Source organism: Rhinatrema bivittatum, chromosome 3 (genome assembly GCF_901001135.1).
Source record: "Rhinatrema bivittatum chromosome 3, aRhiBiv1.1, whole genome shotgun sequence".
Classification (NCBI taxonomy): domain Eukaryota; kingdom Metazoa; phylum Chordata; class Amphibia; order Gymnophiona; family Rhinatrematidae; genus Rhinatrema; species Rhinatrema bivittatum.
In genome coordinates this window covers 471,930,109-471,953,942 of record NC_042617.1, presented here as the reverse complement: position 1 = coordinate 471,953,942, position 23,834 = coordinate 471,930,109, and the positions used below count along the sequence as shown (strand labels likewise).

Below are 23,834 nucleotides of genomic sequence, written 5' to 3'. Positions count from 1 at the left end.
GTCGTATCTCCAAGATTCAAGCCCTATCCTGTCGAGAACTGTTTCTCAGGTTCACACCGGGATCCATACAACTATGCACGGTCCCCTCCTTTCTCCCGAAGGTGGTTTCTCAATTTCATCTCTACCATCTCCAGACGAACATAAGGACTCTGAAGACTCACCCCGTCTTTGCCACCTAAACATCAGCAGACTTCTAGTCCGATACCTGGAAAGATCGGAATCTGTATGAAAGACTGGCCATCTATTCATCCTTCACAGTGGGAAGAAACAAGGGGAAGCTGCCTCGTGGGCAACCATAGCCTGCTGGATCAAAGAAGTAGTCAAGGCCCATTCTACAAGGGCCCAAGCAGTGTCCTGGGCAGAAACCAAGATGCTGTCACCCGCCGAAATCTGTCGGGCAGCGATGTGGTCCTCCATACATACCTTCTCCAGGTTCTACCGCCTGGATGTCCAGGCTCAGGAGGACACATCATTTGCAAGGGCAGTACTAAGTGGGCCATGGGCAGCCTCCCACCCGGTTCGGAAGTAGCTTTTGTACATCCCATTGGTCCTGAGTCCAACTGCTACACGCTAGGAAATGGAGAAATTACTTTCCTGATAATTTTGTTTTCCTTAGTGTAGACAGATGGACTCAGCATCCCGCCCACGGCTGCCCCAAAATCAGGAAACCTCGGGTGACAATCCCCAAGAGCAAGACAAGCACGGGTAAGCCAGGTATTACCTCTAGTTCAAGACACCCATAGTTGCCGGGTGTCTGTGTTTTTTCCGTTGAGTGCACTGGCAGTCTCCAATTTGGAAATCAGTTGAACAAGTCCTAGTTAATCAAGTTATCCAAATTAATCAAGTTATTAAAACACACATGTATCCACGATTGCTTTTCGAGGAGAATACTGGAGCTAAGCTTCCTGCACGGGTATATGTAGGCTGACGTCAGATTGAAATCTGACTCCATCTCCCATCTGCTATTAGGAGTACACTTATACCCATTGGTCCTGTGTCCATCTGTCTACACTAAGGAAAACGAAATTATCAGGTAAGTAATTTCTCCAGTTATGTTTCTCAGGAAGGTATAATTTAAACCCCAGCTTTACAATGAGGTCATTCCCTTATGACTTCCTTGAGGATTCACTGCCCCCATTAGCTGTCGCAGATAATTACATGAGTTGAGTCTCTGCATCTGAAGTAGGGGCTCCCTGTTAACCAGAGACTGAGTCCTGAGAACAGTGTATAAAAAGTGAACTCTTGCCTATTATTTTCAGCAAGCTGGTCTGCCTTCCTAAACGTTTCCATTCCTCAGCCTAGTCAAGCAAAAGGAGAGAGGGAAGAGAAACAAATTTTTTTTTTTTTTTTTTTTGTAAGAACATTCTTGCTGGAAGACTCTGTGCCACAGATACTCAGTTCAAGAGGGCAACAAAAGGAAGGGGGAAAACTCACAGCCCTAGCCTTTCTGCTTGCTTCCTTTCTATACACATTGTGACTACTTCCAGGCACCCAGTCCAGTTTCGTAGGTTAATGAAAAACAATCATTGGCCTCTTTCTCTTACATGCTCAATGGTCTAGTGCTACGCTCTCAAATGTTCAGCTCGTTTCATTAGGAAAAGAAAAAAATGCAACTTTTCTAGCATGTTTTTTTCTTTCACAAGCACTTGCACTCAAATTAAGAACCCTGCTACACTCTTGAGGGTTTGGTTCAGTAGAGCAAACAAAACAGTTTTTTTGCCTACCTCAGGTAGTTCCTTTTTATCAACTGGGCTTTCTTCTGGAGGCTCGCTTGACTGGGCGCTCTCTTACTTTTCACCTCACACCTTCACCCCAAGTCTCTTTGCTCTTTCTGCCTGTTTCTTGATTTGGTAACTTTCTTTAACCTTGAGTTAGGGGGTTGAAAGCAAGCTTTGCAGTCTCTTTGTGTCTTTACCTTTACCAGGGTTTCTAAACTGGAATAGGATATAAATTCAATTGCAGGGGAGAGTGGGGGATGGCCGTGAAAGAATTGGAGAGGAGCTGGTGGAGACAGACAGTGGTGGGGATGGGCTGGAGGAGGTATGTTTAATTGTTTTTTTGTTCTGATATCTCTCTCTCTCTCTCTGGTGCATAATGAATTAGCTTTAGTGCTGGTGAATGCACAATAATTACATACATTTTTTTTATTTATTTAAAAAAAAATTTCTATACTGTCGTTTAGTAATATACCATCACAACGGTTTACATTTCGGCACGAAATAGGTTGGTTAGGTTTCTAAGTTATCCATGGTGTGCCAATATTTTAGTAGAATTATAGAAAATGGAGTAAGTATGAAAGATCTTACTGGGTTCAAAGAATCAGTTTCAGCAGAGATCAGCAAGCAGATATTGGGCATAGTTACAGTATAGGTTGTCACTGTGATGTTACACGGGTGGCAGATAAGTGGGGATCAGATGTTATCCTCTGCCAGTTGCACAGCGGCTCTAGCACAATCTGTAATTTTTCTCACATGTTGCCTGAAGCTTTGAAACCAAGCCTAGTAAGCGTTGTGGAAGAGAATGAAATGCACAACTGAGAAACTTCACTTTATTTTCAGGATCAGTATGGAAATTATGTGATCCAACATGTGCTGGAGCATGGCCGCCCTGAAGACAAGAGTAAAATTGTTGCAGAAATAAGAGGGAAGGTTTTATCTCTGAGTCAACACAAATTTGCCAGGTATTAGAAAATGGTATTCAGTACTATTCTGAGAAGAGATGAATGAACTTGCTTTGTGTTACATCTTCTTAAATGGCTCATTGCTTTTGTCTTATTGACTTAAATATGTCTAAAGTATATATTTTAGAGGATGAATGCGGCAACCATATTTCTTGTTAACTTGAGAAATATTTGTGAAGAAATGCTGAATTATGATGCCTCTTTCCTCGGCAATGTATTTTGAGTGAGTTGGAACTGTAAACTGAATAATTGATAATCACCTCAGAATGATGCAGACTTCAGGGAAAATGGGGAATTTCAGTATTCACCCCACTAGCAACTGACATCCCAAACATCTGTCAAAGTTCATTGGTAGAGCAAAGAAAATGAAAAAATTTGCATGTAGCATCAGTTATTCAGCAAATCTGTTGTCCCAACAACATAGCTGGGTAGAACTGATGCTTTTTGCACGGCTGATGATTAAAGTCAAGCTTTGAGACAACTAAGGTAATTTTTCAGGCAGTGCATTGGTGATCTTTGAACTTTCATTAACCTAATAAAGTTAGACCTAGATTCATCATTTTGCTATAAATTTCACTAGAACAGTACCCATAGTTAAAAAAAAAAAAGGGGGGGGGGGGAGGCATGGTTAGGGTAATTTTCCAGATACCGCAGCATGCACTATTTTTACCACATTACATAAGTATTTTAGTGCAGAGCGTGTTACATTTATCGCACCCGTGATATTTTCACATTGTGAGCTGAGAATTGCACAGACAGGCTTTTACCACATTTTGGGTCTGCTGCTGGCTACAGAGTGAGCGATGGAGTCTCTTTATAAGGCTCTCAAATAAGTAAACTTTATACCACTGTAAGAGGGGAAACTAGTAACTCAGGTTGAGGTTTTGGGAGGCACTTTTACATGCACAGTCAGATGTACTCTCGACCTAGTTTGGTGCACTCTCTACATAGCCGCTATCAAGCCAGGTCAAGAGTACAATGTAAAAACCTCATCTTTGTGTATCTTTCATCATTCCAAATCACATCAAATCTTCACCGATGTCTACTGTGCTGTTCGTACCTCTGACAATGCATGTAAAACTGCCCCCCAAAACCTAGGCCACCACCAAAATCTTGCCCCAAGTTACTAGTTGCCCCTCTTACAGTGGTATAAAAAGTTGACTGTGTGCTTCCCCAGAGGCTCTCTTCTCCCCTCCTCCGCATGCCCGAAACAGGAACGCACAGCATAACGCCCTGAAAAAAGGGTGTAGTTATTTCCGGCGTTAAATTGTGCATTTCCTAGCGTGTAGCAGATGGACTCAGGACCAATGGGTATAGTTTACTCCTGCTAGCAGTTGGAGACGGATCAGATTTCAGTCTGACGTCAGCCCCTAGTACATATACCCCTGCAGGAAGTGCAGCTCTTCAGTATTTTCCGTCTCCATAGCAGTTAGGGACTATCTGCACGCTCTCACAGGGTTAAAACCAATTCAAAGAAGAAAACCAAATTTTAAAGGAGAATCCTACCTGAAGACGAGCCCCGCTCTCCTGCGGTGATACCCTCTGGTCCCTCCCCCAGTTGAGATTCCAGAGATGATTTCCGTGGTCCCTTGGAGGTAAGCCTTGGTCTGGCGGCCGAATCGCGGCAAGGACCTAGCCCCCGATCCTCTGGCGCGGCTGAGAGGCAGCGGGTGCACCCTCGAGCGAGGCGGTGAAGGTATTTGCCCTCTCCCCCTGCAGCCGGAGACTGCCTGGGACGAAACCGGGAAGCGCCGAAGACAAGGTAAGGTAGAAATCTTCTGCTTTAATCCGGTCTCTGAGGATCGAGGAGAAGCAACTGCTAAGGCGGTTGATCCGCCTTAGAAGGGCCAGGCCCCAGTTATTTCCAAGGATCTACCCACGTGGAGACCCTCCGTAGGGGTCGCCATATTGCCCGCGTGCTCACCGTCGCCATCTTGGCTCGTTTCGCCACGCCGTTCGCCATCCTGCCCGAGCACCCAAAACCGACTTAGGCGCACGAAGCCCTAGTGCGCATAGAATTACACGCACATAAACCTTTCGCGCATAAGTTGAACGCACACAGCTGTGCGCATATCTACGGCTGGACGCACAGCTACGCGCATAACTCTGAGTTTACGCACCGAAAGCATGGCACCACCAGAAACGGATAAAAGCTCAAGGCCTCTGCCCAGCATGCCACATCAGAGCCGCACAAAGCGAGGAGGCCGATGCCCTGTGTGTACGCAGTGTGAGGAGGCCCTGGGAGATCCAGTTCAGGGACAGTCCCACCCAGGGCCGAGTATTAGCTCCTCAGGGAGTACCCCGGACCTAGCAGATCCCAGTGGGACCTCCCAACAGATGGGGACCCCCAGGGAACCAGCGCCTCTCAGCTTGGATCCAGCATTGATCTCATGGTTGGAGTTCTTCAAGGGGATTCACGCCTTTGTTCAAATGCAAACTGAACCTCCGGCTGTCAGCCACATGCTCCGCCGGAGGACCCTCAGGCCCCAGGCCCTTCAAGAACTAGGCACAGGCTTCCACTACCCAGAAGCCCCTCCTATGGGGACACAGACATCTCTGAAGAGGAAGCCGAGCCCCTAGAAGAGGGGGAGTTCCCCCCGGGGACAGAGCCTCACCGAACCATGAGATGCTTCTTTACAAAGGACGAGCTCCCGGACCTGGTCACCCAATGTCTGAGGGAGCTTGCTATCCCGGGCCCAGGTGCTTCGGGGGAACCTAAACTGAACCCCCTGCTGGAGGGTCTTCGTCAGACCTCTCGCCATTTCCCTCTGTTACAAGCGGCACAACAGCTGATTGACCTGGAATGGAATGCCCCGGAGTCCACATTCAAAGGGGGCCGAGCTTTGGCAGCCATGTACCCCCTGGACCCGGCAACCAAAGATCTTCTTGCTTGCCCAAGAGTTGGTTCCATGGTCTGCGCGGTTTCTAAGCGCACCACTATTCCAGTAGAGGGAGGAGCAGCGCTCAAAGATGCACATGATCGGCGTCTGGAATCCATCCTCAAACAGTCATTCGACGTAGCCGCAATGTCCCTACAAATTGCGGCCTGCTGCACAGTGGTGACACATGCCTGCTTATCCCAAACCAGGAACAACACCCCAGGAGAAGACATGGAACCAGCAGTATCATTCCTCGCGGACGCTGCCTCCGACCTAGTGCGTACAGCGGCCAGAGGAGTGTCATCCGCGGTGGCGGCCAGAAGGCAACTCTGGCTCTGAAGCTGGTCGGCCGACGTATTTTCCAAAACACACCTCACAAGGATGCCCTTCAAAGGATCCCTCCTGTTTGGCAGCGAACTAGAGAAATTAGCTGACAAATGGGGCGAGTCCCCAGTGCCGCGCCTACCGGAGGATAAAACGAAGAGAAACCAGCGACCCTTTTCCAGGTCCTCCAGGGGCAGCGGTTCACAGCGCTTCAATCCTTAAAGGAGCAACTATCAAGCGCCCCGCCCTACGAGCAGGAACCAGTCCTTTTGGAACAAGCACAACAAGAGGGGTACCAGCTCGGGTACAGGCCCCAGCGGCACCCCACAATGAGATTCAGCCAACCCGTCCAAGGGAAGAAGCCATAGGGGGCAGACTAGTCCTATTCTACCGTAGATGGGTTGAGATAACTTCAGACAAGTGGGTCCTAGCCATCATTCGGGACGGGTACTACCTGGATTTTCTATGCACCCCTCCGGACAAGTTCGTGGAGTCCCCCTGCCACGACCCCTCCAAGAGGGTGGCAGTGGAAGTTACACTGGCCAGACTACTGGCCCTCGAGGCCAGTACCCCAGTGCCTCCACAAGAAATAAATACTGGACATTATTCCATCTATTTTATCGTCCCCAAGAAAGAGGGAACATTCAGGCCCATCCTGGACCTCAAGTCGGTCAACCGCCACCTGAGAATTCCCCGTTTCCGCATGGAAACCCTGCGATCCGTAATAAGGGCGATACAACCGGGAGAATTTCTCACATCCCTGGATCTTTTGGAGGCCTACCTACACATCCCAATTCATCAGGAACACCCAGCACTACCTACACTTCAAAGTTCTGAACCGTCACAACCAGTTCCGAGCACTACCTTTCGGGTTAGCCACAGCACCCCGGACGTTCACCAAGGTAATACTAGTGGTGGCGGCAATACTGAGGAAGGAAGGAATCCTCGTCCACCCTTTCCTAGACGATTGACTGATCAGGGCAAAGTCACCGGAGGAAAGCCACCAAGCAACCAGCAGGGTCATAACTCTACTGGAGAGCCTAGGATGGGTGGTCAACACAAACAAAAGTTTCCTACAACCCTCACAGTCGCTGGAATACCTAGGAGTCCGATTCAACACCAAAGAAGACAAGGTCAGCCTGACCCCCACAAGGAGATTAAAACTGTGGAACCGGCTACATACCTTGCTGAACGATCTTCGTCCCACAGCATGGGATTACCTGCAAGTCCTCGGGCTGATGGCATCCACACTGGAAGTTGTGCCATGGGCGCGAGCCCACATGAGACCCCTACAGCGCTCACTTCTATCACAGTGGAGCCCACGGCCCCAGAACTACACCGTACGTCTATCACTCCCGGGCAGAGTCCTGAACCAGCTACGGTGATGGCTGCAGGCCAACCACATGAGCCGAGGATCAAGACTATTCTCTCCAACCTGGATCCTTCTCACCACAGATGGCAGTCTACGAGGATGGGGAGCACACTGCGAGGAGTTAACCACCCAAGGGCAGGCAGTGGAACGCAGAAGAGGCGGGATGGAACATCAATCGCCTAGAAGCACGGGCAGTCAGACTAGCCTGTCTGCGGTTCGCTCACAGACTTCGAGACAAAGCGGTCAGAGTAATGTCAGACAACGCCACAACTGTGGCCTACATCAACAGACAGGGAGGAACCAGAAGCCAACAAGTGTCCCTGGAAATAGACCCCCTGATGTCGTGGGCGGAGGCAAATCTCCTTCCGCCATCCACATCGTCAGGAAAGACAACATCACGGCGGACTTCCTCAGCAGGGAAAGTCTAGACCCAGGAGAATGGAAGCTGTCGTCCGCAACCTTCCAAATGATAGTGAATCGGTGGGGGACACTGGACATAGACCTTCTGGCAAACAGATCCAACGCCCAAGTGTCCAGATACTTCAGCCGCAGGCAAGAACCGCAGTCCCAAGGGATCGATGCCCTAGTACAGACCTGGCCACCGGGGACCCTGCTAAATGCCTTCCCGCCGTGGCCCCTATTGGGCGCAATCATTCACAAGATACAATTACACAGAGGGCTAGTTCTTCTGGTGGCTCCAGATTGCCCAGAAGACCCTGGTATGCAGACATGAGAAGACTGCTGGCAGGGAATCCCCTACCCCTGCCTCCACACAGGGACCTACTACAACAAGGTCCGATCCTCCACGAGGACCCAACTCCATTCTCTCTTACGGTCTGGCCATTGAGAGGGCCTGCCTGAGAGAGAGCAGATACTCGGAGGCTATAATCGACACCCTCCTCAGAGCACGCAAGTTCTCCACATCGTTAACGTACATAAGGATTTGGAGAATATTTGAAGACTGGTGCGAAGACCATAACGTCAAGCCACGGTCATTTAAAGCTCCTGTGATCCTGGAATTCTTACAGAACGGACTACTGAAGGGACTGTCCCTCAACTCCATCAAGGTACAAGTGGCCGCATTATCATGCTACGGCTCAAAGAGCAAGGGCGACAGCATAGCCTCTCACCTGGACATGTCACACTTCCTAAGAGGAGTCAAACACATTCATCCACCACTAAAGTGGCCAGTACCTCTGTGGAATCTCAATCTAGTTTTGGATTTCCTAGCGGGAACCGCCTTCAGACCCCTCCGAGGACTGTCTCTCCGCCTGTTAACCTTAAAGACGGTGTTCTAGCTGGCAGTTTGTTCAGCCCGCCGCATCTCGAACTACAAGCACTGTCCTGCCGTGAGCCATTCCTCAGGCTCACCCTGGGAACCATCCAACTACGCACAGTTACCTCCTTCCTCCCCAAAGTGGTCTCACATTTCCACCTTAACCAGACCGTCTCGCTACCAACGACAGATGGCTTGAAGAATTCAGAAGAAGCCCGTAGTCTACGCCACCTCAACATCTGTAGACTCCTATCCAGATACCTGGAAATGTCAGAACCCGTACGAAAAATGGACCACCTTTTCGTCCTGCACAGCGGAAAGAGACAAGGGGAAGTGGCCTCGTGGGCAACCATTGCCCGCTGGAACAAGGAAGTCATCAAGGCGGCCCACTTAGAAGCTGGCAAGCCACCACCTCTACAGGTCAAGGCCCATTCTACCAGAGCCCATGCAGTATCCTGGGCAGAAACTAGAATGCTGTCGCCTGCCGAGATCTGCAGGGCGGCGACATGGTCCTCCATACATACCTTCTCAAGATTCTACTGTCTGGATGTTCAAGCCTGGGAGGACACGGCATTTGCAAGGACAATTCTAAGTGGGTCACGGGCAGCCTCCCACCCAGTTCGGGAGTAGCTTTTATACATCCCATTGGTCCTGAGTCCATCTGCTACACGCTAGAAAATGGAGAAATTACTTACCTGATAATTTCGTTTTCCTTAGTGTAGACAGATGGACTCAGCATCCCACCCTTGGCTGCCGTTACGTGTGGTCTTTGAAATAATTCAAGGGTAAGCCATGTTTTCATTTACCTGGGGCATCCACCCTGCTGGGTGTCGACGCTTTCCGGTTGAGTACCTTGGCGGTCTCCAGCTATAGTCAATCAACCAGTTCAAGTTAATCAAGTTTTAAAGTTTAACCAAGTTATGAAGTTACTCAAATTAAGTTAATCAATCAGTCAGTCACACATATATCCACAATGCTTTTCGAGGAGAACACTGAAGAGCTGCACTTCCTGCAGGGGTATATGTACTAGGGGCTGACGTCAGATTGAAATCTGATCCGTCTCCAACTGCTAGCAGGAGTCCACTATACCCATTGGTCCTGAGTCCATCTGTCTACAGTAAGGAAATCGAAATTATCAGGTAAGTAATTTCTCCATTACACTATCACACGCAACATCAAACACCCCTCATTTTCATAAACTCCACCCAAAATCCTCCCTTTTGACTAAATTATTAGAATTTGCATATGCATCTTGCAATGTGTTATTTATCGCATGCGTTATGACGTTATCGCCGGTGTTAAGGCCCTAACTCGAATTGATAAATGACCCTGTTAGTTTACTGATTTTCCTTTAATCAAGTGTGCAATAATAGTACATTCCAAATGTAATGCCTAACCCAGCTAACACTTTGTGTTTGAAACCTTAAAATAAGGAAACCATTTGATATTTTTTTTTTTTAATTGTGAATATATATTTGAACACAGATTGCCTCTTTTGAGTACTGTTGTGAACTGATACAACTAAATGGTATCCAGGATTAACTTGGCAGTAGTCAGGAAATTTAAGTGGTCTTTCTGTAACCTCATTAATTAGAAGTGAAGAAGCACTTCAGAAAGGGATAATTGGGCTAAGTCTGAGAGATTGTGAAATGTCCTGCTGCTTCTGACTTGATTGGTTGTATTTCCAGCAATGTAGTAGAGAAGTGTGTGTCTCATGCCTCCCGTGCCGAGCGAGCTTTACTGATCGATGAGGTGTGCTGTCAGAACGACGGTCCTCACAGTGCCTTATATACCATGATGAAGGACCAGTATGCCAACTACGTCGTCCAGAAGATGATTGACATGGCGGAACCTGCTCAACGCAAAATCATAATGCACAAGGTTGTTAACAAAAAGTATTTTTTAAATTGATCTTATTTTTCTTTTCCTTTTGTTTTGTGGCCATTTATATGTTTACCAAAAGAACATTTATGTTTAAAAGGCACTTTTCTAAGAGCACTTTTCAGATTTTTGCCATGTGTTTATAATGCTTGGTGGTTTCCTTAAAGCTTTTTTTCCCTAAATGCCTTCTTCAGATGCTTTCTCTTCCTTGTTTATTAAAATGAAAAGGGATCCTGGAGAATAAATGTACCCATATTTTAATCCTTAAATTGTTGCTATGAACAGATGGCCAGCAGGTGGCGTACAGAGAGCAATACTTGAGTTACAAATGCCACTGCTCCCTTTTTTGTTTGAAAAATCAGTGCTTGGCTTTCTTTCTAGTCTTTTTTTTTTTTTTTTTTTTTTAATGGGCATCGGAAAGTTTGTAGGGGAGGAGTCAGTACTGATGGTGCTTCATTACCTAATGTGGTAAGCAAGCTCTGCAAACATTAAAATGGAATTTAAATAATTGGACTAGAAGAGAAGACTATTCCAGAAAGTTGTGGGGTTTTTTACTCTTACAGTTTTAGTGGGGGAAAAAGCAAATAGCCTGATCCAACAATGATTTGAGTATGTAAACGAAAAATTAGGGCGGACAAAGTGGTCTGGTTTGTATGGCACTATAATATATTTTTAAAGTTTTAACTCACCTTTCCAAAGTGTTTAAGGCTACAGTATCTGAATGTAATCCACTTTTGAAGTGCCTGAAAAGCTGAATATAAATCAAATAAATATTAGTATTCAGGTACAGTAGTTACTGAACAGTACAGCAGAGGCACAGCTCTTTTGGAGGTGCCAAACTTTTCATACGTTAGGAAACATGGCTGTCTCAGTAATTTGAGTGCTGTGATACTAACTGCCCTTTGACTGCTGCTAAGCCTTTGAGGTTGTAGGAAGCTCTTTGCTAAGTTCCTCAGGGTTCTGGAGTACAAAGAGGAAAGGAACTATTATTTTTTTAGCACATGGAAACTTGACCTTATCAAAAATTAAACAGCTTTCCATTAACACATTTTAATACCATATTCTTTTGAAGGGACATAAATCCTAGCAGACTTCTTATAACAATAGCTTATATTTTGCCCAAGTGGAATATATTGTATTGTAAATTAAAATCTTGCATTATTAATTGGCTATTGCACAACATTGTTTTCTGAGAGTCACATCCCAATAGTTTCTCCCACAGCTCCTCTGAAGAAAGGAATTTTCAGTGTAACCATTTGAAAATGGTATTTCAGTTGAAAAATATTTTGCTTTATTTTACTCTGTAGATCCGGGGAAAGGTTAGCCATAATCTCCTCCCACTTTGGCATAATTAGCCATTCAAGTGCCCAATCTGTTGGTCATTTTTAAAGAATATAACTATAAATGAACACTGTAATTGTGTATTGTATAAGACAGTATGGAATTTTGGAAACTGCATTTGTTTTAAATCTGTTGTCCTGTTTGGGTGTGCTGCAGAGATGGTAAATGGCCAAAGTGGTGGCTCCTCCTAGCCCATGAACAGTTCTGAGGAGGAGACATCTTCTAGCTCTTGGATCAGTCAGAGAACCACCAGGGAAGAATACTGCAATTATGGGACCCTGGCTTTCACCATTACTACATACCTAGAATGTCTGCAGGAATATCATGCATTTATTTATTTTATTTATATATTCACAATATATCCACAATATCATGCATTTATTTATTTTATTTATATATTCACAATATATCCACAATATTCAAAGTTCTATGCAGTGTACAAAAGCAAAACAGTCATAAAAGAAAAAAAAAAGTACAATCAGTTAAAAGAAATTCAGAAAACATATCCGCCAACTATAATAGCTGCCTAGGCAGCATCCAAGACTGAATATCAATCAAGATGCATGGCCTCGAAACGTTTTTAGTAGTATAAAAGATTCCTTAAAGATTTTATGTTGAGAATCTAAACCCCTTAATGAGCCTCAAACCCAGTAGCTTCACCCTTGCTGCCCAAATAACACTTAGATTTTTTTTTTTTTTTTGTTTGCTTGAACACAAGTTTCTGCTATCAAATATTGTGGAATGAAGTTCCAAAGCACTAATCGAGCAATTGAAAAGGTCTTTTCACATGTCTTGGTAAGACATGCAAATTTTAGTGATGGCACATCCAAGAGGCCCTGGCCTGATGACCTCATCTTATGGGAAGATCTATACATTTTTAGCAGTGAGCTCAGCACTTAAAACCTTATGGATCAGCACCAAAATTTTGAAGTCCACCTGAAAATGAATTGGAAACCAGTGAAGTAAGGCTAATATAGGCGATATATGCCTTTTCAAAAGCTATATCTTAAAAAATGAGGGCAAAAAAAGGTATCAGAATTGTCCTCCAGTTTATGTACTTGCTCAGAGAGGGAAATAACTTGGCTAAAAAAATGAAAAATTGTGTAACCCCATAAAACAAAGCACTGTAGGATTAAGATCTCTGTTTTGCTGGCATTTAAAGCTTATTTCTTCTCTCATAACTAATTAATAGAAGTCAGACAGGTTGTAACTTTTTCAAAAAATTATATATAGTCAGCATATAGATAATACCTAACATCAAGATCTGGCAAAATTTTACAATGTAGTGAAATATAAATATTAAAAGGTATGGCAGATAAGTCAGATCCTTGAAAATACATTAGTTCTTAAAAGCATAAAAGAAGATGAGTTTGAGTCAGAAATAATTCACTGATGCGCATTTTGTAGATATGAAATGAACCAATTCAAGACTGTATCAGAAATGTCCAGCATTGAGCTACGATGATCAATCATGGTTTTGATACATCAATCATGGTTTTGATACAGGCACCAAATGTATTTGGTGCCTGTATCAAAACCATGATTAAAAAAAAAAGTCCAGGCTAGAATGCAGCACAGTCTCAGTTCTGTGAATGGTACAAAATCCAAATTGGAAACGGTCTAGAATGTGATTATCTAAAAAAAAAAAAAGCATATAATTAAGTAAACACCACCTTAATTTTGCCATAAAGAGCAAAGATGAAATCAGTCAATAGACAAAATAGTAGGATCTAACTGTAACTTCAAGATGGACCAAATTGTATAAGGGACTTGATTCTAGCAAGATAAACTGAAATATCGTTACGACATGCCTTTATAATAATAGTGGGACAGGAGTTTATAGGGCATTTGGTGATATTCAAAGTGGAGATCAATTGACTAACTTCCACAAAGGAGAACATATCAAAACAACTCCAGCCATCCAAATTAGAACCTTACAGCAGTGTTGTCCAGCCTATTGGTTCGGGGGCCACATGAACAATTGTTGAACAGTTCGTGGCCGGATTAACAATATCACTATTATTAAAAACACCAAATTACAACTTGAGAAAGATTTTAGACCACTGTAGTCCAACGGTCTACTCTACTCAAATTTAGATTCTGAAAAGTTAACCAAAGTCTCTCATGTCATAAGGACGCAACATCATAAGCTAATCACCATCTTTTCTTTCTGATTCCCTCCTCAAGCAGCTTCTGCTCTCTCTCTCTGTTCCCCACCTTATGCTGCTGCTTCTTGTGTGTGGTGGGGTGTCCTTCTCAAGTCCAGCACATCTCCAGCTCTCCCACACATCCCCTCCCCCAGGTCCAGCACATCTACAGCTCACTCACACAAACACTGTCCTCTCCCCTCATACACCCCACATCCCCGATTCCTCCCTCTCACCTCCCACCTGCTGGGTCCCGGGTCGATTGGCGACAGACGATTACAGGTTTCCTTCGCCTTCCTCTGCCGGCGTCGGAGCCTTTTCTGCTACATAGAGTCCTGCCTGTGCATCAGAGGGGGGTGGGATGCAGTGTAGCAGAAAGGCCCTGACGCCGGCAGAGGAAGGCGAATGAAGCCTTTAATCGCCTTTGTTGGCATTTGACCCGAGACCCGGCGGGAGGTGAGGGGGTAGTGGTGGACATGGGAAGACGAGATGTTGCCCAAATGGTCCATCCGCCCCTGTTGCAGCACGTGGCTCAGAATGCGCGGGCTTGTTTTCCTGGAAGTGGGGGGTTTTTTTTTTCAAATGGGGGGGTTCCCCATCGGAAGGCAGCTGTGACCACAAATGAGAATTGTGTGACCCCATTTGGGAACCGCTGCTTTAACAGCTGCCTCATATGGAAGGGAATGTTCCCTCACACCCATCTGATCCGCTGGCCGTATAGAAAGGCTTGGCGGGCCGCTCATTGGACAACCCTGATGTACAGGAAGCATGTCCAAGACATCTTCAACAAAATCAGCACAAATATCTATTTTTCCCTTGAAAAAGACTGCATATTCCTCACAAATAAAAAGACCATCAAAACTATCCAAAGAAGTGTCACCCACTTTTCAAAAGAATTAATTAGCATGACTAATGGCAGAATTAGTAAGATCTGAATAATAAAGTTGCTTTGCCTGTTCAGTGGTCTATTTGTACTTAAGACAAAACTTCCTCCAACACTGCTCAGCACAGCATAAAGATCTTTTGTGCTTCCTTGTAATCCTGCAGTAACATCAGCAATCCAGTTCCAACTATTGCAGTATTGTCAGACTCAGTTAAAAGCATCATGACAAAATATACTAAAAAATGACAACTTATTTTTAAATTGTTTCCAAAATCACAGTTACCTCCAGTTAAATTATTACTAAGTATGTTATAATGCTAGCAAATATAATGCATGGCAGTCCCTCTTTAAATATTGGGTAGTTGTATTTCAGATACCTGGGTATATGTATGTCCAGGTTCTCAAGGCTCTTAGTTTTAGTTTTTAAATCACTGTTAAAATTTGAAATCAGGTGAAAATTAGTGTGTAAGTTTTTTCATGTTTTAAGTGTCTTGTCTTCCAGTAATTTGAACGAAAGAGATGACAAATTTAAAGAAAAATCCCATAAGGGAGCACCAGTCGTGAATACTGTTTTGCAAGGACTTTATAGCGCTCCCCCTACTATTGTGGGACCGGACTAGCAAGCAGGACTGAACATTTATTATTTGCAGCTGCCCTTAGGTTTGGAGCAGAGGTGCAATTTTATATAAACCCAGTAGTAGTTAAAAACCTAGAACATTTTTCAAATGAAAAATAAAGTGAAGGTCTTCAAAGGTTTTGTACATGCTTAGGATGATTGTCTCCACACTGTAATATGATGGCCCAAATGTGAAATGCATGTAGCTTACTTTACTAGATATGTGTTATTCGCTTACTGGTATTGGAAGTAGAGAGAATTCTGATTAATAAGTTTGCATAACTTACCAGGCATATATGAACAAGGACAAAAGTTTTTTGCAAAGTTTGAGTGTTGCAATTTAAATCAAGGGTGACCGTTTTATTTTTGTTGCAGATTCGGCCTCACATCACAACTTTGCGGAAGTATACATATGGAAAACACATATTGGCCAAGCTGGAGAAATACTATTTGAAGAACAGCACTGACTTAGGGCCTATAGGGGGTCCTCCAAACGGGATGCTGTAAAAAAAAAAATAATTAAATAAATAAATTTGTAATATCCATACATAAATAAAAGGATAGTAATACCTCTGTACCCCATATATGTATTTATATATAAATATATAAAATAATTATATTGTGAATAATCAAAACATGCAACTTAACTCTGATTCTTCAATTTAAAAATTGACTGTTCATGCATTTGTAAATTTTTTATGGTTCTTGTGTATATTTTTGGGAACTTGATTCAAAATTATCTCCAATACTGATGGGAGACCTATCGGATTGTTTTGCTGGATAAAAAGCACAAATGCTTGTAAATGATGTATCAAAATAGCTGTTGCATACTTTGTAAATTATTACTTTGTAAAGTCACTGTAAAAAGAAAAAAGTGGTAGTTTTTAAAGGCAAAGTACAGTATTCTTTTAATGCACTGGCTTGTAATCTGGTAGGTCTAACACCAGCATAGTACAACAGGTTTCTAGTGGTGTAAATGGGAGTATGACCTTAAAGCTTCTTTTCCATTTTATACCCAAGTAAGAATTGACATGTCATGCACCCACACAAGTTAAGTTCTGTTCTGATGATTCACAATGTACAATCCAATTCAGGCATAGCATGCTTGAATATGCTGGTGTGTCAGAAATATTAACAGTGTAGGAAACTCTTTACTCCTTAAGGGAACAGCTTCAATTACTGTGGATATTTTTTATTTAATATGTACACTGCCCTAATGAAAAAAACAAAAACCTTGTCTTCTGATGTGTAGAAATGTTGTACATACATATTTAACTATTGCACAAACCAGAGGAATTAAATCATGGTGGTACTTCCAAACAGTAGTACATTGTCTGAAAAGTAGGTAGAGTATATCTGCAATCACTTTTCAGCCAGTTCCACAATGCAAGCGTGGATATTTAGTAGGTGAGGGGGTTGACACATAGAATTGTATGATAAATAGTGAGTGTTGAGCTTTTATTATTTTTTCTTATTGTAGATGTGCAAACGTAGAAGTAGATGGAGGAGAAAGGGGGCCACTGCAATGGTAAACTTGATAGCTCAACAATTAAGCATGATTAAATATTTAAATAGCCTTTTTTTTTTTGCTTCCTATAAATATATGCATTGTATACGTGTAGGTAATAGGTGTAAGTTTACAGTTTGAAAACAAATCTCTTGTTTCCATGTTTATTACCAGCCTTGCTAATTTAGTAGTGGTGCTTACAATTAGTTGTACAGATGTACATTTGTAAACCTCGATGCTGTAAATGTAATTGTTTTACGCCTCCTTTTGGGAAACACAAAATTTAGCATTTTTTAATGTACATTCACACCTCTCCCCATTTTTCACCCTGCCATATAGTATGGTAGAATGTAAATTTATTTCTGCAAATCAAATGATTTTTTTTAATTGTATTTTCACAAGGCTTCAGAAATATGAACCACCTTTTTATCTCATATGGGTAACCTGTTTTGTTTATAAATGTAACTGTTGAATCTGTTAATATATTGATGTAGAGGAGGTGGTAAGGTGACCATATGGCTCCATTTTGTCATGTGACTGTTATCCCATTGCTTACATGGATTTGTAGTACTAATTTTCCTAAGAAAAGTAGCACAGCAAGGCCCTGTATGCAATGTGACAAAATTAAGACTGAATCGGCCTGCCCTGAAAACATGGAGCCAGTTAGTAACCTGAAGGTGTGGCAATTAAGAATCAGTTGAAAACCAAACTATTGTGTATAATAAGGATTGGACTAACAGTTACTTTGGAAACCAATGCTGCTTCTGTCCAGTTAAATGTGGCATGATTTTTTTCTTTGTACAGAAGAATATTGTATTTTTCAATAGCCTTCTTCAAACCAAGAGAAAACATGTATGATATTGTCAGTCTTTTTCTCTGAACATGAAACATTGTAACAGTAATTTTCAGATGATGTACATTTACAAGAGGCCTTATGTACATTTCCCAATAATCTTTTTAAGGCAGAATTGTGAGCATTTGTGTATAATTAAAATCCTTTTTAATCCTTTGCCTATGGAAATATTTTTGAAAAAAAACATTTTGAATATACAGTTTTCAAAAGATAAAAGTGCTTGACAGTATTTTATATAAACTGTTTCCTTTTAATGATGGGTGAGGGTGGAGGCCGATTCTTTAAAACCTCTCATTAGGATCATTTATTTTTAGTATTTATATGCCGCCATATCCATGGTTCTATGTGGCTTATAAAGGAACATTCATCATAAAACTAAAATAATTAAAAATAGGATGTTGTGCAGCCTAACAGTGTTTCAAGCACTTATTTACATGCTGAAATCTCAAGTCCTATTTCATTCCTGATTTCAGTCCAGACTGATCCTTGTCCAGATGGCAAATTGAAGGCCATGCAGAAATTTAAAAAAAACCCAACTTTTAGAGGACTATAATTTCATATCAAATACAACATTTTTTGTTGCTACATAATATTTAATAAGCACTGTAATTTAATTTTCTTATACAGAGTTTTACTAATGATGAAATGCTACAATAAGAGCCCTGTTTTATTCGTATTCTTCCTGTGTTTGTCCTTGGCAAATATTCAGACAGAGGCTCTTGGCAAAGGTTTCTTCCATCACAGTTTTTACGTAACTACAGTACTACGTATACTAAAGTTTCCCATGAATTGGGTCTCTCAGTTGATGCAACTATTTATTTGTTGAATAAAGATCACCTACTAACACAAAACTCCTCCATCCCCCATCCATACAAACACACCCCTACATATGTTGCAAACTCTGAAGCAAAATCTTATTCCAGTGAAGAGGAAAATGTAGCAGAACTAGTAGGTTTTACACTTGTATCCCCTTTTGATATGAATTGTTTTATGGACTGGTTTATCTAGTTTGACCAGTTCTGTTGCCTGTGCCTACTGGTTCATATGGAATAATGTATTCATTTATTTTTGTGTTGTATAAACAAAAAAAAAACCCCATATGAATAACATTATGAAATAAACATGGTCTTGTGATTTTTCTCTAGGGAAAAACAAATGGTCTGAAAGCTCAAGTAAGCTCTGTGCAACATTAATTGTCTGCTTATTCAGAAACACCTCATGTCTTTGGACTGAACTTTTGTTTCTTCTGACCAGAATAAAGGAACAGTGCTCATGGAATTTATCAGAAAGTGCCTCTATTTTTACATTGTGAAGAGAGACATATTTCTGAGGCTTGTTTGTGGTTTACACACAGGCAGTAAAGTCACCCAGTCTCTGTGGTACTGATTATTTTTCAGTCTTGGGAGCAATTCACTAGTGTGGTCCTGTGGAGACAAATTTGCAGAGCTCTTTCTTCCCCCAACTGCCATTTTGGTAAGACAACCATACAGCTTAGACCAAAGCACTATTTTACCCCATATGCAAGGATCTAAAAAATTGTAAATATGGATTATGCATCTTTCAGTTTTTGCTTTCACTTGATTTTAATGCTCTGTGTTGTGCTTAGGATGTGATCTTCCTAGAATACGGGATGGGGAGGCTCTATCCTCCCTTTTTCTGTTGCTTGTGCAGCCAGACCAGTCCAGTCCAGATGCATGGGTTAATTCTCACCAGCCAGCAGATGGCAACAGAGAGTAAAAGGTTTGCTAATGTCACTCTATAAGTTCCCAAGCTGACCTCAGCCTGTCAGTATTCTGTTTCCAGCATATGGTAGGCAAACATCCCATGCTCTGAACTCTGAGCCCTGGTTAGACTGGGTGAAGAAGAATCTAAATTGATCAGGGCAGCTCCTGACGTGAAAGTCCAGGATTTCCTCCCTCAGTTAAGTGCTGCTGTGATCAGGGGACTTCCATTTGTGAATTAATGCTACTACTACTTATGGTCTGTGGTCTGCCTCCCCCTCTCTGCTTCTTTAATCTTCTTACACCTCTGGGTCCTAACCTTAAGCAGAGTTTTCTCTAGATTTAAAAAGTAGGGGAGAAAATGTTTTGTCCTTTCCCTGTTTCTGCCTGTAGTTTCCTGCCTCTTTAAAGTTTAAAAAAAAAAAAAGCAAGCAAGTGGAGGAACCATCTAAGAGGGGAGTGCACTTGTTCAGCTGACACCAGCTATGGTTGGGGTAAGTTGCAATTTTTTTCTGGGCCCAGCCAGCTCTTTGTCACAAGTTAGGGAAGGTGAGGCATGGCTTCCTTTGAATGCAGGAAGAAACTCGTACTTTGTGCTGCATGTGCATTGCACGGACAGGAGGGGAAGGAAGCTCATTGTGTAGAGCTTGTGCAAAGGAACTGGAGAATAGGCAGTGCAGGGAACTGATGGCCCAAGGTCGGACCACATTGGTGGGTCAGTGGTTCTGTTTGTTCCTGCTGGTGGGTTTTCTGTAGCACAGGAATGTCAGCCATTTTGGATTCATGGCAGGGAGCTGTATGTGATTTACGGTCATCTCCTTCCATTTTCAGAAGCCAGCATTTAGAGATGCTACAGATGCTCGCCTGCCTCTCTTCAGAATTTTTGAAATACACACATCGGGCATTCTGCATTGGGCAGAGTTCTGTTGCTGGAGTCTTTTCTGCTGGTCCTTCCCTTTTCATGTTTCAACTACTTTTTGCTTGATCATCAAAGTAGCATTTTTGGTTGTGATTTGTTCAACAAGATGAGTTGAAAGCTTTAGCTTTAGTAATGCTGCTTTCCATTTTATTCTTCTCCCTACTTGATCCAAGCCCAAAGAATTGTAAAGAAAGGAAAGTTTGTATTCATTAGACCAGGAGTCCCCAAACTCAGTCCTCTGGGGCTGCAACCTATTTGGGTTTTCAGGATTTCCATAATGAATATGCATGGTGTATTTGCAAACAATGCAAGATGTGACAATCCTGAAAATCAGACAAATTATGACCCTCGAGGCCTGAGTTTGGAAACCCCTGCTTTATATCTTAAATTTACTTGAAAGTTTTATTTAGAGAGAAAACTGTTTTTTCAGGAAATTTTAGCAGCTTTTTGTACTGGTCAGTGCTGGTAGTAAAGAATTGCCAGCCTTCACAACTTGCATCTCCAGATGGATTCATTTCTGAGGCACACAAAAAAAGCGCACAGGATTCCTTGGAGCTTCAAAGATTAAACAGGGATTTAAAAAAAATAGATATTTAACTAAAATGTCCTTTGATGCCCCTTGGTGTCGAGGTCCAGGCATGGGAATGGGGGCAGGGCTCTTGTTGCTCTGGATTAGAGTTGTGTTGAAGGCAAGGCAAGGCTCTTATTGCTGAGAATGGGGCAGTAGGATCTGTGCTCCCAAAGCTGTCTGCTTAGCCCTTTTTTTTTTTTTTTTTCTTCTTCAATGTCTTGTAAAGCCCCATGGCTGATGACAGCATAATTTGGCATCAGAGGGTAGAAAAGCAGGTGGAATTCCACAAAGCACAAGGTTTTGAGGGCTGTGGGAAAGTTGCTGCATTCAGTGCTTTTGGGTAGGGCAAGTAGCAGTAGATTGCTGCTGTTTTCCTGGCGGCAGCGGTGACATGCATTGCCACGGTTCACGGTGCACATGGACCTCGTGCTGATGTCTCAGCTGGGCCGTGGTCCTAGGCTAGGAGGAGAAAATAGGAATAAAAATGTGTAAAATTCAATAACAAATAAAACAAATCAAGGGGGCATGAAAGGAGTAGTTGGGGCACTGAGCAAATTCCTGCCTTGTCTGAAAACATTATAAAAGAGGTAAAAATAGCACCAATTTTACTGCAATGTTTTTTCAGGCAGAAACCTATAAAAATAAGCAAATATACACAAAGGGTATGAGGGCATGTGTATGTGGAAAGGAGACTTCAGGTTTGCCTTTACTAGGGCTACCCACTGTAAAGGATAGAGAAGAAACAGCACCTGTGAACCCAAAGGTTTTATTGAAATTTTTAATGTTAGGAAAGAGAGAGAGTAGTGAGAGGGCATTAGGGTAGGCCCTTGCCATTTCACTGATGTACTTGAGATAATTTTAAAAGTCAATTTAATATAAAATTTGACTCATTTCAGACAAAATCTACTGGTCCAGTCTGGAGTTTTTCCGGTAAAACAGTTCAGTGTGCTATGGCAGTCAAAAAACAAACAATGAGAATGGTAAATAAAACTGTGGATATCGTAATGCCTCTGTATCACTCCATGTGAGACCATATCTTGAATACTGTGTTCAATTCTGGTCACCGCATCTCAAAAAAGATAGAGTTGCACTGGAGAAAGTTCAGAGAAAGGCAACCAAAATAAGGGGCATGGAACGGCTAAAGAGGTTAGGGCTGTTCAGCTTGGAGAAGACGACTAAGGGCAGGATATGATAGAGGTCTACAAAATCATGAAAGGACTTGAAAAGGTTAATGTAAATCAGTTATTTACTCTCTCAGATAATAGGACTAGGGGGCACTCCATGATGTTAGCAAGTAGCTTATTTAAAACAAATCAAAGTAAATTATTTTTCACTTGGTGCATAGTTAAGCTCTGGAATTCATTGCCAGAGGATGTGGTTTTGGCAATTAATGTAACGGGTTTAAAAAAGGTTTGGCTAAGTTCTTAAAGAAAAATCCATAAACTACTATTAATCAGTAAGGAATAGTAGCGTGAGATCTGTTTAATGTTTGGTGTATGCTAAGTACTTGTGACTTAGATTGGCCACTGTTGGAAACAGGATACTGGGCTTGATGGACCCTTGGTCTGACCCATGTTCTTAAGATTCTGCAGCCATTGCTGGAACAACATTGTAAACAATTTATTGATGAGGCTGACTGAAGAACATCAAAGTTGCACTTCATTTAATTCAGAGTTTCTGAGGACATTTTAAATCTGATATTAAAATTATTCTTAAACTATGTACACCTCTAGCAGGGGTGATAAGCGATTGGCTGAGGATCATTATGTAGAGCAGTCACGGTGCTAGAATTATTATACATAACTTCTGATGAGTATGGATAACACTGTTCAGAAAAAAGGATTTTCATTTTTAAATCTGAAGAGCGCATCTTTGAGTTCAGCTAGAGCCGGGGTGCTGTGCCCAGGCTCCATTCTGAGGCTGAGAAAGTATTACAAAAAAAAAAAAAGTACATGCACCCATGTAATTGAAAGGATAGTATAGGAACACAGTTGTATGGGTGAATGGTGTGTGTGAGAATTTTATTTAACAGGAGTCCAGAAATAATTATAACACTAGATGATAGGTGGAAGTAATTATCAGCTTTTGTAGATCAATTGGTATGTCTGGGGAAAAAATGTAAAGTGAAAAGATTGATAAAGGCTTGAGTGGAACCTGACACATTAGAAATCTTTGAAAAGAAAATTTGCCACTGTAATGGGCAGATTCTGTAAAGTGGGCTCAGCCGTTCGCACTGTTTAACACTGGTTTGGCCGCATGTTTTCAACGGGTGTCTATTACCCCTTATACTGTAAGGGGTTTAGCGCCTCAAAAACGCACAGCCAAACCCCTTGAAAACTAATAGGGCTCATCACATGCAAATGCATGTTGATGAGGCTATTAGTCACCTGGGATTCTGAAAGTAAAGTATGTGGCCAATTTATGAGCAGCCCAAAAAAAGGGTACAGAAAAGCAGAAAATTAAAAAAAATGTGCCGGCTGGTCCACTTAGGAGAATGGACGCTCAATTTTACCGGCATCCACTTTCCTAACCCATTGCTGTGTAAGTGGGTTTGTAAAACAGACTCATAAAATTGAGTGTCTGTTTCCTGAACCTGCTGACAGAGCCATCTCTCCTGGGCCAAGGAGGCGCTAGGGGATGTGTAATCGTCCCTATTGCCTCCTTTTAACGTGGCCCCTTATTTAAATATAGGATCATGCATCTGAATGAGATTTCAGAAACAATAAAAAGAAGTCATCCTCCAAAATGAGAAGAGGTCCTGAAAATAAAGTCCAAAAGCAAATATAAACTTCTGAAGAGAGTAAATGTTAAAGGATGGTCGTGATGCCAGATTAAAGCATGATTTTCATGTAAACATGAGTGAA

General features: G+C 42.4%; 1 protein-coding gene and 1 long non-coding RNA gene across 8 annotated transcripts in view; one reads left to right on the top strand and one right to left on the bottom strand.

Annotated features, from left to right (window-relative positions):
- PUM2 (pumilio RNA binding family member 2) overlaps positions 1 to 17,917 on the top strand; it is a 427,826-nt gene extending 409,909 nt beyond the window's left edge. For all 7 annotated transcript variants that reach the window (XM_029595976.1, XM_029595973.1, XM_029595975.1 and 4 more), the window contains 3 exons: positions 2,559 to 2,680; positions 10,220 to 10,412; positions 15,775 to 17,917. In XM_029595976.1, the coding sequence (XP_029451836.1) occupies positions 2,559 to 2,680; positions 10,220 to 10,412; positions 15,775 to 15,906 (447 nt within the window). In that variant the 3' untranslated portion in view covers positions 15,907 to 17,917. The remainder of the gene's footprint in view (positions 1 to 2,558; positions 2,681 to 10,219; positions 10,413 to 15,774) is intronic.
- Positions 17,918 to 20,673: 2,756 nt separating this feature from the next.
- The window catches only part of LOC115088068, a 31,129-nt gene continuing 27,968 nt past the window's right edge, over positions 20,674 to 23,834 (bottom strand). Inside the window, exon 2 of the long non-coding RNA XR_003855699.1 lies at positions 20,674 to 21,429. This is a non-coding gene — a long non-coding RNA (uncharacterized LOC115088068). The remainder of the gene's footprint in view (positions 21,430 to 23,834) is intronic.